We start from the raw sequence: 12522 nt of genomic DNA on the forward strand, positions 1-12522 counted from the left end.
CATCTCTCCAGCCCTTACAAAGTGTCTTCAGAATTGGGGCTGAGAGACACTTTTGACTATACTTCATTCTAGGGGAAGAAGCATATCAAACTGAATAAGACCACCCATCCAGTCACCACGACTTCTCCTGACCCACACTGATCTTTTTGCCAATGGAGGAGCTGAACAATGCCAAGAAATGAGAAATGTCTGGGTAGCCAACCTAGAGGGCATCACAGCCAATAGAAAAGTCAGCACACAAGCCTAGAATATCATTCAAGCAATCTGCCCTAGAGATCAAAAGTGAGACATCATACTCATGCTTACAATCGATCTCTGGCATCTCCTTGTTTTTTAATTATTATTTAAAATGAATAGGAAACAGAATACTAACACCCCACCCTAAAACCTACTTCCGTTTGACATCAAAATCCAGCACACGTATGTAATCCACGAGGACAGCAAAGGGGCCGTCAGCTAAATGGGTGGTGGACTGGCGCAGGATCTGGTTCAGCACAGTGCGGTGTGTTTCTGCAAGACGAGAACAAAAGTGAAGGTTCGGCTGCACGCTCCTTATTGTGTTTCTTCCAGGCATGCTGCAGAAACCCGTTAATGAAATTCCTCCACAAGTATATTCCCTAGTTAGTCACACCTTGATCCACACACTCCTCCCTCAGCAAACCAGCTGCCCTTCTGAGATAGAGACAGCCGAGAAACCCCCACTTGAAGCCCTCAAGAAAATACCCTGGACACAGCCAGACATGCCACAGTTTGAACTAACCTGCAAAGCGGAGGAACTTCTGTGTGTCTGGGGGAAGGCTGGAGGAAATGTGCATTGAAGAAGGTTCACGGGAGAAAAAGGGGTCAAGGGAGGAGGGTGTTGCAGGGGTCAGCGGGGCAGGTGAAAGGGGTGGGGGCTCGTCCTTGATGTGAGCCAGCTGGCTCTCCCGGGTGTCACGCACTGGGGGCTTGCTTTCCCGCTCTGTAGCATGCACCAAAAAGAAGGCCTCCACTGCAGGCTGCAGCACTGTAGGGAGAGAGCAGAAGGTGAAGTTTCAAGAGGCAGGGAGGCCTGAAGCAGACCAACCTTCCAGCAGCCCAGAACCTTACCAAGCACAGCATGTTGGTCATGCGATTCTTCCAGCTCCTTCAGGCACTCGCCCAGCATATCCCATAGTTCATCCAGACTGAGTTGTTCACTTAGCAGAGGCAGATCTGGAGGACGCTCCTCTTTCTCCTTCTCACCCTGCTGGGACCCTTCTGACACTGTAAGAACAAGAGATCAGTTCTTCACACTTTAGCCTTCCCAGTTCCAGGACAGGCAACTCCTTCAGACCTGTAGAAGGAGGGCCTATGGCAGGTAAAACAGCTTCTCTACTTCAGAGACAGCCACCCCTCAACTGCAAAAAGCAGATACTAACCAACTGATTGGGTGTCTTGTGTGGTGGGTGACGGCTGATCCACATCCATAGGTGATTCGTCTCTTCGTACAGAACCCTCTGCCTGGTTTGGCTCCGACTGAACAGAAGAGACGCACACATTAGTGAGGGCTGAAGCTTCCCAAGAGCACTTAGGAAATAGGTGCTGGGAGGTCAGCCCAGTAACTCCCAAAAGGCAGGGAAGAAAATGGACCATCAACAGAACTGTGCATGGTGGCCCTACCACTTTCCCCATCCTTTACAAAGACCAAAAGAGGTTAAACATGCTGCTATACACAAGCTAAAATCTGCAGAGGGAATGAGCCGAATGACACAGCTACAGGAGAAAGAGGGGAGCAGGGGGAAAAAGCTAACAGAAAGCATGACATGCGTGAATCTGAAGGTGGAGCACTTACAGCCAGGAGCAATGGTGAAGTGCATGCACCAGAGTGGGGAAAGTTCTTGGAAAGCAAAGAACAGGTGTGGAGAGAAGAGGAAAGTTGTCATCAGGGACCTTCCTGCAGGGATAACCTCATATTTAACAAGGCCCACATGCCAGGGGCAAAGGCAGCCCACATCTCTCTAGAGAAACTGGACAGGACTGGAGCCTCTAAGATGCAACAATCTGGAGAGAGGTAGGCTCAAGGATTGTACACACATTACTGTATTGTCACATCCACTCCACAATAGTTGTGATTGAAAAGTCCACCAACGTGATTCAGTTGTGTCACTTGTGCTTGCAAACAAGCTTGGTTCTTGTTGACCTCTAATGCATTCTTTCTACCTACTGCAACCCAGAAATAAATGCAGGTTACTTTTTATTGCTTAGCTACTTCTCATAGGAAAGTAATGTGTGTACAAGCCCTAAGAATTTGGGCATCAAGCCATGCTGTGTGGTTGCTGTGCTAGTCCTGCCCCGGGGCCACACAGACAGTGGAAGTACCCTGAATACATGCTGGATCTAACAAGTGGAAGTGAGCTCTTAGAGCTACCATGGGTGTCAGCTCACTCACAGCCATGTCAAGTTGGCTTTCCAATTTGAGTGGCTTTGAGCCAGGAGAAGAGACTAAGGCTGAAGGGCAGAGGGAGACAGACCACAACTATGGATCACATGTTCAGTCCACAACTTGTACAGCTTTGGGTTAGTTCCCTTGTTGTTTGTGCTTTTTGAAACTTCCACAGAAATCCAAAAGATTTATTATTAATCACAGAACATCTGAAGCACTAAGCAAGTGTCAACGGCTGAGACCACAGCAGAGTGTCCCCTGACCACTTGTCTTTTTGTTCACTAATATTACTTGCCGCCGCCACAATGCCCACCTTTTAAAATGTCAAAATTCCAACAACTTAAGCAATCAGAATGCTAAACTCCACAAAACTGATTTGGTCTGTAGGCAATGGAAGGTTATTTCTTAAAGGCAGCATTTTGCTTTTCAACTGAAGAATCCAGGGCGGATCACCAATGCTAAATATCTGCCACTGTAGAGATGGCTAGCTTGCTCTCAGCTTTTAACACCCTGCTTTTCAACCAACAATCCTAGCCAAACAGTGTATGAAAAAGGCAGCTGAAACCAGAAAAACAATCCCTACCCTGCTTACACAGCTGCAGAGCCTTCCATTTATTCCTGGTCAGGCCTTGGCTTTCCATTAGTAAGGAAGGGGAGATGCATACAGGAACCACCCCCCCAACTCAGTTCTCAATTCATAAGCAGCAGAGTTAGTAATGTATCCACCATGGAAGTGGACGGCCTTTCAAAATGGGGAAGGCATCTTGAAGCTGCAGAGGATTCTTCACCCAGCTCACTATCTCCTACCACAAACCCCTTCCCCCATTCAACCTGCCTTCAGCAGATAACCCAAAATCGTATGAAGAGGAAGCAAATAAGGTTAGAGCTATTTGGCATAGAGGTGTCCAAGACATACAGAAGCTAAACACATTTTTTAAGTGTTGGAAGAGGAACTAAAATAATAGAAAACAAAGGGGTGTTCGCAGGAGTGAAAAGTCCGAAGACCACAATTTGTTAAAAGATACTATGCAAATATCCAACTCAGATTTTTCATATCAATAAGCAAACTTCATAAAAGTTAACCACCACCAGAGCCCATGGAGGTATATTGAGGTTGTTGGGAGAACAGCCAAGGTGTATGCATAAGCCAGGTACAAAGAAGGAAGACTTCTTCTGTCTTCAGCATTTCTTACACTTCAGCTGGAACCAGCTGTTTTCTCATCCCTCTACCTAATACATAGAACCAGTGCTTTTTTCTGGGGGTATGCATACCCCTAAACATTTTGTGAATCTTTGTACTTTTGTCCATTTACTGTATTTATTTTCCCCGATTTGAACTATAAAATGGTGATTTTCTTGAGTCAAAATGAAAGTACCCCTAAACATCTTTTTAGGGAAAAAACACTGCACAGAACCCAGAATTCAAATCACAAACTGTCCTCACAAGCTCTTCCTCAGCCTGCTCTGAAGAACAGCTTTTTAGGATCAAGAGCCAACAGCAGCAAGGAGCTGAAGCTTCTTCCTTCCCTGAACAAAGAGGCTCCTCTGATGACAAACCAGTTGGCATAAAAAGGGAGGAGAAAAGATGGAGAAAGGAATGTAAAATAATGAAAAAGGGTAGTTCAAATAAACAAAATGAGTGGCCTACAAGCGCCACAGGCACCATGCTAACCGTTGTTGCTTGCTGCTGCCTCCGGGCCCTCTGACCCTCACGTACCATTTGTATAATGGCGTCAGCCTCAGCCTCCAGCTGCCGAACAGCGGCCTGGATGCTGCTAACTGAGCCCAGACCGGAAGTACCTGCAAAAAGAGGGGGAGAGAAGAAGAAGAATGAGGGTTGGCCCCTACAGCTGAGCCTGTTAAGATTTAACCCCCTACTCAAGCTTTGAACAGACCCCCAAAAACTGCAGTGGCCTATGGGCCTCTCCGGTCTTCTATAGGTAAAGTATGACTGGTCTGAACCAGTATCAGGAGATCTCCCACCCATGCTCTAGCATCTACAAACAGGCCTTGTGCAGACAGAGCTTGCTCTCCTGCCTAACATACCTAGCCTGCCTGTCTGTTTTGCCTTTTTGTTGGCACGGCGTGTGTCATCCCGTAGCTGGATGATGACTTGCAACACCCTTAGGAAAAACTTCTGTGTGGAGGTCTTAGAAGTCAGCATGGACATTGAGGGTAGCTGGAGCTCGCGACCACCCAGAGGGCGCTTCTGTGATGCCACAATCACCACGTTCTCAGCAATGTCAAACCTAACAATTGAGGAAGAAGGTGGGGAAGAAAGTCAGAGAAGGCCACTCAAAAGACAAAGAGAAAGGCCAACTTGAAGGAGACTCACCTGCTCTGCATCTTGCCTTTCAATTTGGTGGTCTGAGGCTGTTCTTCAGGGAGCCCGTCTGGCGACAGGGACTCACACTGGGCTCGACGTTGCTGCTCCAAGTTGTATTCTCGCAGCTCCGCCAAGAGAGTACCTGGAAAGGGAGAGTTGAGAATTAGTGAGTGCTATTTAAGAAAATCGATCCCACCTCTCCACTATAAAACTATACCCAACACAACAAACAATATCAAAACACATGATGGTAAAACCATTAAAATCCAGAAAACAAAGATCATGCGTTCACAATTTGAAACAGTCAGCATAAAGCCCGAGGCAATAAAAAATCCCTGCCTAAAAGGAATTGTGTTCACTAGGAAGTAGAAACTAAAAGGGCCAGTTGAATGTCCCATTGAGATAAGTTTGAAAAGTAATAAAGTTGTTTTTTTTTTTTTTAAAAAAAAAGAATGTCCCAGTGAGAGAGCATTCCGCTCCTCGGCTCTCACACATCCCAGCCAACCTAGAATAAGCCTACACTGAGACACAGAGGAAAGATCGTAGATGGTATGAATGGTCCTGGATGTGAGCCATTTAGGGCCTGATGCCAAGTTGGTTGGCATTTTGAATTGCACCCACGAACTTACTGGTAACCAGTGCAATTGTTCTAAAATAGGTAACACGCTTATATAGTTGTGTTCCTGTGAGCACCATAACAGCTGGATCAACATGGGTGGCCATGTAAGAGTACAATTTAGGGCCCAGATTCAACTTATCTGGTGCGCTAGTGGAAGTCAGTTCAAGGGCTTCCACTAGCACAAGGGGGATTCCCCTGCCATGCTTGCTACCTTGTTCAGAACTGACTGAAATCCCATATCTGGTTGAATCACCCTGCCCTACCACCAGAAACAGTTCTGTTATGCTATGGTGTGACTCTTTCTAGCAGAGACAGTTCCAAAAGAGACTATAGCTCATTCAAACCTGACAGCAAGGAAAACAGTCTTATGAGTTACTATCCTCTGTGAGGAGGTGTGCCTTTAAATGTTACCCATGCTTGCACATGTAAATCCCCAGACTATCACACTGATACATGAGAAGAGCACTGAAGCCCATTGTTTCTGTAAGCTACTGGCTAATATTCCTAGCTTCACATTTCTGACTGTTCACTGTGGTACTCAGTGATTGAGACAGGGCAGGACCCTTAACTAAGCCAGCTCCTCACACTGGCACTTCTCCAGTCTCATCTCTCCTTACCTATCTGCTTGCAAAGAGTGTAGCCTAGTTGCCGGGCCCCATTAAGCAGAAGCTTGAGCACAGTGTCACGTGTGGCTGAGTCACCCCGTGACAGTTGTAAAAGAACATTGGCAGCATCTTCCAGACCTTCTTCAGAGCAGGAGTGAGATGTCAGCACCTGGAATGGAAGATGAGAAAGTCACTGTGCCGCTGACAGCTCAAAATGTTAATCCCTTCCTCTTCCGTCCCCATATTGTGCGTTGGCCACACCCACCACAACTCACCTCCACAGACAGCTGTAGCTGGTTCTCCGTTAGGCCTGAGGCAGCCATTTTGCTGTCAGTTCCACCTCCGCCTCCCGCTTCGCCTACCTTGGCTGGCGATTTGCTGTTTTTTGCGATAGCTGCAGAGAACGACAAGATACAAGCTAGAACCAACTTGGGATTTGACAATTAACCAGTGAGAGAATGACCAAACAAACCACCAGCTATTTTTTGAAGTCTGGGTCTCCTTTGAGCACTTGCCTACCATCTACCTACATCCCTACACAGAAGTCACATAAGTCTATCAGACTTCTATTGGGAGGCAATATCCTCCTTGATCAGGGCTGTGTTCATATATGTGGTAAGTTTGCAAATACCAAGGTGGAAGTGGAAGCTACAGTGTACAGAACCATTCCTGCCTGTCCCCAGAGAAGGAAGAGACATGTAGTGGTGGCAGGTGACTCCCTACAGATGGGGACAGAGGCAGCAGTGTGCAGAAGAATGACTCATGCTTTCAGTTGTCTCTACATGAATGCACAGAATATGGGAAACAAGCAAGAAGAACTTGAGCTCTTAATACAGAATGGCAACTATAATCTAATAGACATTACTGAAAGCTGGTGGAATGAGGCTCGTAATTGAAATGTAGAAATTGAGGGGTACAACCTGCTCAAAAGGAACAGATCAGTCAGGAAGGGAGGAGCACCAGCATTATATGTAAGCGATGTGTACACTTGTAAATGGAAACTGGAGCAAGCTCTGGAGGGTAGGATCAAAACCAGAGGATTCAAGTTACAAGAAAGGAGATTCTGACTAAACATCAGGAAGAACTTTCTGACAGTAAAAGTTGTTTGGCACAGAGTGGAACAGACTCCCATAGGAGGTGGTGGACTCTTTCCTTGGAGGTATTTAAGTAGAGACTGGATGGTCATCAGTCATATATGATCTAATTAAGATTCCTGCATTGCAGGGGCTTGGAGTAGATGACCCTTGGGATCCCTTCCAACTCTATAATTCTATGAATTCAGCGACAGCACAGATTTAACAGTGTGTGATCTTAAGAGCTTGCCTTGTTGAGAATCCCAGCTCTCTATTTTGTTTCAAAAATCTTTTCCTCAGGGCTGCAATGGCTTGAAAGTGTGTGCAGCAATACCTACTGAAGTCTTAAAAGGTGGCTAAATAAGATTTCTAGCAACTGAGACAAATATTTGGGGTTCTTCATAGCTCCCTTCTCGTCTCCATGGCCACCAAAACACAGAATTATGAAAAATAAATTAAATTAATGCAAATACACATAGAGTTGTACATTGGAAGTCGAACGGAATCTGTTCCAGAAGTCCATTCGACTTCCAAAACGTTCGGAAACCAAAGCGCGGCTTCTGATTGGCTGCAGGAAGCTCCTGAAGCCAATCGGAAGCCGTGGAAGCCCCGTTGGGACATTCAGCTTCCAAAAATAGTTCACAAACCGGAACAATCACTTCCAGGTTTGCAGCATCTGGGAGCCAAAATGTTTGAGAACTAAGCTCTTTGAAAACCAAGGTATGACTGTACAGGTCACAGAGTCTGGATTGCCTGGATGTAGAAATTTACATATATTTTTCTCTTTAGACATGTCCTGCTCCACAACTCAAATGAAGAAAGAAAATGGAATGTGGGACAAGGAGAAGAAAAGTATCCTTTCCTCTTCTCGTCTCCGAGCACCCCTCCCCACAAAAAACCCCAATCAATAGAATACTTACTGGACACAGTGGTGGGGAGAGTAGATACAGTTACTGTGGCAGCACCAGAGGTGCCGAAAGAAGCAGCAGTTGCAGCGGCAGCTGCAGCAGCTACAGCGGCGGCAGCAGCCAGGGCAGGGGCGGGAGCAGGTGCTGGGGTGGTAGTTGCAGTAGTAGTAGTAGCAGCAGCAGCAGCAGCAGCAGCATGGTTGGCTACCCCCTCAGCCGTGGTCTTGTTCTCAGGCAGAGCAATGGAGATGAGTGACAGCAGGCGCAGCAGCTTCTCTGTCAGCAGGGAGCTCCGTCTGATCACTGGATGGGACAGCATGTTCATGAGCTGACCCAGAGGAGAGGCTTCTAGACTGTAGGGAGAGCTCTCTCCCTCAGAGCCAGCACTCACAGGCACAGATTTGATGGAGTTCTTGCCCTTGCGGCTTACGTTCATATTATCCAGTTTGACCAACAAGTCCCAGAAGTCAGTGGAGATGCCACTGGTGCCCATTTGACCTGGGCATGGGCTGCCCGATTGCTTGGTGCCCCTCTCCCGTTCACTTTCACAGGTGGTCTCTTTGGTCCGCTGCTGTGTGAAGTGGCTGGGGAACACCTGGAAGGGGGCACGGAGGAGAGAAGCAAGTCAAATCATGTTCTGGAATCCCTCATTGAAAAATGTGGCTTCCAGTTCTATAGGATTATTTATCACTCTGCCCACCGAATCAAGGTTCAACAACAGCACCCTCTCCAACCAGCATCCCTAAAAAAAACCCAACCATACACCCCTCACCTTCCAAGTCTACTGGCACACCTGGCTCTAGATAAACCTGAACAGTTCCAAGTAGATGCTCTCTAGAAAATGCCTAGAATACATAGATATATACCGCACTGCCAGTCGCAGCAAAGAACAAATTGTTCAGCAGCAGTTATGTCCTGGGAGAATAAGCTTAAATCACAGAGCAACGACCCCTAGAGCCTTGCTCCAGGAAGACAGTCTCCACTCTGTAATTGGAAGGTGTCCCACATGGAATATCTACCTTGCGGTCCATAAAAAGTACAACTATGCCTTTGAGGCAGCATTAACACAGGCCTCCAGCAACAGTTTTTTGCCAAAGCCAGTATTTGGAATCTCTATAGCTTCCTTCAAATTAGCAGAGAGTGAGAAGGGGGACCATGCAGAGCAGCACGTGTGTGCCAGTCTCCTCAGGTCCTAGTCAGCATTTGGCTGAGTGGCAACAATCTACAGAGCACCAGGTTCACTTCTCTCCCCATGTATGTTTGCCTTAACTCCAGGTACAGGCGAGAGACTCACTGGATGGTTTGGGGCAACTCATGCACATAACCTCAGGACCCAAGTAATTACTTATTCCCCAGGGTTGCTGCAAGACAGAACTATTAACAGCTATATTAAAGAGCATATTCAGAGCTAAAAAGATATTAACAAGGTATTAGTCTTCATATAGGAGGTGTTGGCCCCTCTGCCAACCAAAGGAGGATGAACCTTGCCTGGGAAACAAGCTGCCCCCCTTTGCCAGAAAGAAGTTGAGAGCTATGCTCCTCTTTGTCGCCAGTTCTGGTCCTTTGCTTCATGGGGCATACAGCAGATAATCAGAAGCATCTTCCCTGTTCCATGGGTCAGAAAAACTTCCCAGATTTACAAATGCTGATCCCATCATATCATCACAATGAAAAAAAATAACAGAGGTGGAGCTCTGACAAAGTTCTGCTACCCTGAAACTGGCAGAACTAGAAGTGGGGAGGGACCAAGCACAAAACTGAGTTACATTAGCCCTGCCCCTGAGGCAAGTGTAAGGAGAAACCCACTCTTGAATAACCATCATCACAGAAGAATTGGAAAGGCTATTAAAAACTGCTCTGGAATCATTTGTTGACAAGATACTAAATTGTTTTAAATAAAAAAAATGTAATTATTATTATTGGGATTTTTTAAAAAAACTTGCACTTTTAAATTCACAGGTTTTCAGGATGCTTCATGCTAACAAAAGTAGGGCCCATGCTGTGTTCACATGATTTAGCAAGTCACACATGAGCAGGGAGATGCTGCAAGCCGTGGGCTCACGTGCTTCCCTGTCTTCCTTTCCTCCACTATCCAGAGGACCAACAGTTCTTATCCTCACACCAGTTTCCCTAAATCTTGGCTTGTCAGGGCATCCAGACCAGGGACTACTGTTTGTCCCAAATGCTGGTTAGTTCAAGCAAAACAGCTTGTGATAAACAATCCCTGGTGTGGATGACACAACAAGGAGGGAGGGGGGGGAGAGAGAGAGACTAGGAGGAGAAGGCTGTTCTTCTTGGCTGTGCAGGAAGATGGGGGAATACATTAGCAAGAGGCTCACAGCAGCTCCTTTCTCACTGATAATGCAAGTCTCACTGATAATGGTTTAGCATGATGTGCAAAGTAGCCCACGGAGAAGATGTTTCCATGGCTATTATTTACTAATCTCATTTATTCTGAACAGCAAAGGAACCAAGAAGTTAACGTCTAGCTCCTTTCTAGCACAACTGGATGTTTCCTGGTACAGAATATGCTACAAATGCCTGCCCATTATTTGCCTTAATCCCTGCACAGCAAGAGACCAGCCGATTAGCTGGCAGCAACTGCAGTGGAGAGAGGAACCAATTTCAAAACTTTTTAAAAACTTTTGTTAGCTGTTCTGAAGGTCTGTGGGTAGAAATGCAGCCTAGAAATACTAAAATAACTGCTCTCCCATTTTTTAAATGATGACCCCTACACCTTTTGCAGCAAATTTGCACTTATTTGTTTTAGGCGTTTTTATGCAATGGTGATTTTGTTAGCCACCTTGAACATGCTGATGGACAAACAGGATCTAAATCTACTAAATAACAACAACAATTACAGGGAGCTTAACTGCCTGCTTGCTCTCAGTTTGGAACTCACCCTAATATTTAGTCTAGAGAGTTACCTCCCTGTAATCTAAATCCTTAACTTTTTCTTTTAAGCTATGCAGACCAAGAAGATTCAGACTTCCATCAGAATGATAGAATGCCCATCGCATAAAAAAGAGCACCACTCTAGACAGCCCTTGTCTTCACCTTGGCAAGTTGGATGAGCGTGTCAAGTACATGGCGGCAGACCACAGGAGCAGCCTGGGGGTGAATATGAACAGTGGAACCGGCAGCAGCATGCTTCTCCGTGTGCTTACGCCCTCCTGCTCGCTGGATCTGGAATATGTTGGTTCGGCAACCCAAAGCAGCATCCATAGAGACGGAGAGCCAAGAAAGCTGCCCTGAGCTTTTGGATTCCATCTTGTGCAGAAGGTCTAGTGGCCGGCTGTCAGGGGCACAGGCCTTGGCTGCTCTTTTGCCTTTGTCGTCTGGTGCAGCAGTCCCCTTAGGTGTCTCTACACACAGTTCACTCTCACTGCTGCGCTGCAGGATAGAGAGCAGGCTCCGAATCACCCAGCTGCGTGTCTGTGCATGGTAGCAAAGATTCCGCAGCACCCGATGTAGCCGGCTAGTGTTCAGCTTTGGCTCATCCACAAAAAGCAGTACCAGCAGGCAGGACAAGGCCTCATGGTCCAACAGAAGGCGTCCACGCAGGCGGAGCAGGCTGTCCACATTGCTGCCTGATGGCCTAGGATACAACAAGACAAATATCATCAGCACAGTCTACAATGGACTCTGAAAGCATAACAGAGTTCTTTACAGCATCCAAGGTGAACAGCTCTCCCCTAGCAGTGTCTCATCTAAGTGAGGGTAGACAGTTTTTACCATGACATGCCTTGCAGCTGGTTCCTGTAAAACCAGCACATCCTGCTGGCCTGGCAACTCTGCCCACTTGCTTTGAAGTTGATCCCTGAACTGATCCAGTGATCACTGAGCCCATCTTTCAGCTTACACAATGGGGCAGGGAGTGGTTTTTTCAATCTGAGAATTATTTATTAAACATTTTCCCACCCTTCCTCCCAAAGGAATCCATGGCAGCCCTGCAAGAACCAGGGCTTATTAGGAAGGACTGATAATTGGAAGAAGCAAGATAATCCCCCTGGTTTCCAGACTTTAAGGTTAACCTTAGGTACTATACAATTTGGGAAAGTTTTTATATTTCTAATTTCCCCAAGCATACCCAACTTAACTAATAAGTTACATTGGTTTTTCCCTAGGAATCCTAACCCTCAGCTTATTCCCTCCAAAGAAACTGCACTACCTTCCCCCATAAGTCTAATACAGTGTTAGAAACTGAGATATGAAAGCTAGGAGCTAAATGTCACCTTAAACTTAGCTTATGGGTGCAACAACAGAATGTCTAGGCACACTTTTTTAAATAACAGGAATACAAGGCTGAAAATGAATGAACTGCAGCTAAAATATTATGTTCATTTTTCACATGGTCTAGTCCTTACCCTGCCCCCCCCCCATATATTCTTAAGAGGGTCTCTTCTCCAGTCTTCAGAGAATAGTTGGAAGTGAGGAGGCAGACAAAGTCCTCCTTTCCTTCCACTCTGCAGTTTTAATCTGAAATCTTAGGTGCAGTACGGCACCCAGAGCTCAGAAACTGCTCGTGCTAATGAAATTCCCTGTACAAAATATGCCTAGAACTATGGGAGTTTTGAACACTGATCT

General features: G+C 46.3%; 1 protein-coding gene across 2 annotated transcripts in view; it reads right to left on the reverse strand.

Moving 5' to 3' along the window:
- The window catches only part of HUWE1 (HECT, UBA and WWE domain containing E3 ubiquitin protein ligase 1), a 96760-nt gene that overhangs the window by 4571 nt on the left and 79667 nt on the right, over positions 1–12522 (reverse strand). For both annotated transcript variants that reach the window (XM_081845860.1, XM_081845859.1), the window contains exons 67-77: positions 10993–11533; positions 7948–8530; positions 6230–6348; positions 5967–6123; positions 4740–4872; positions 4451–4653; positions 4077–4204; positions 1401–1497; positions 1090–1245; positions 761–1006; positions 393–510 (exon numbers count right to left, since the gene is read on the reverse strand). In XM_081845860.1, the coding sequence (XP_081701986.1) occupies positions 393–510; positions 761–1006; positions 1090–1245; positions 1401–1497; positions 4077–4204; positions 4451–4653; positions 4740–4872; positions 5967–6123; positions 6230–6348; positions 7948–8530; positions 10993–11533 (2481 nt within the window). The remainder of the gene's footprint in view (positions 1–392; positions 511–760; positions 1007–1089; positions 1246–1400; positions 1498–4076; positions 4205–4450; positions 4654–4739; positions 4873–5966; positions 6124–6229; positions 6349–7947; positions 8531–10992; positions 11534–12522) is intronic.

The sequence above is a fragment of the Podarcis erhardii genome (assembly GCF_964252035.2).
Source record: "Podarcis erhardii genome assembly, chromosome: 17".
Classification (NCBI taxonomy): Eukaryota; Metazoa; Chordata; class Lepidosauria; order Squamata; family Lacertidae; genus Podarcis; species Podarcis erhardii.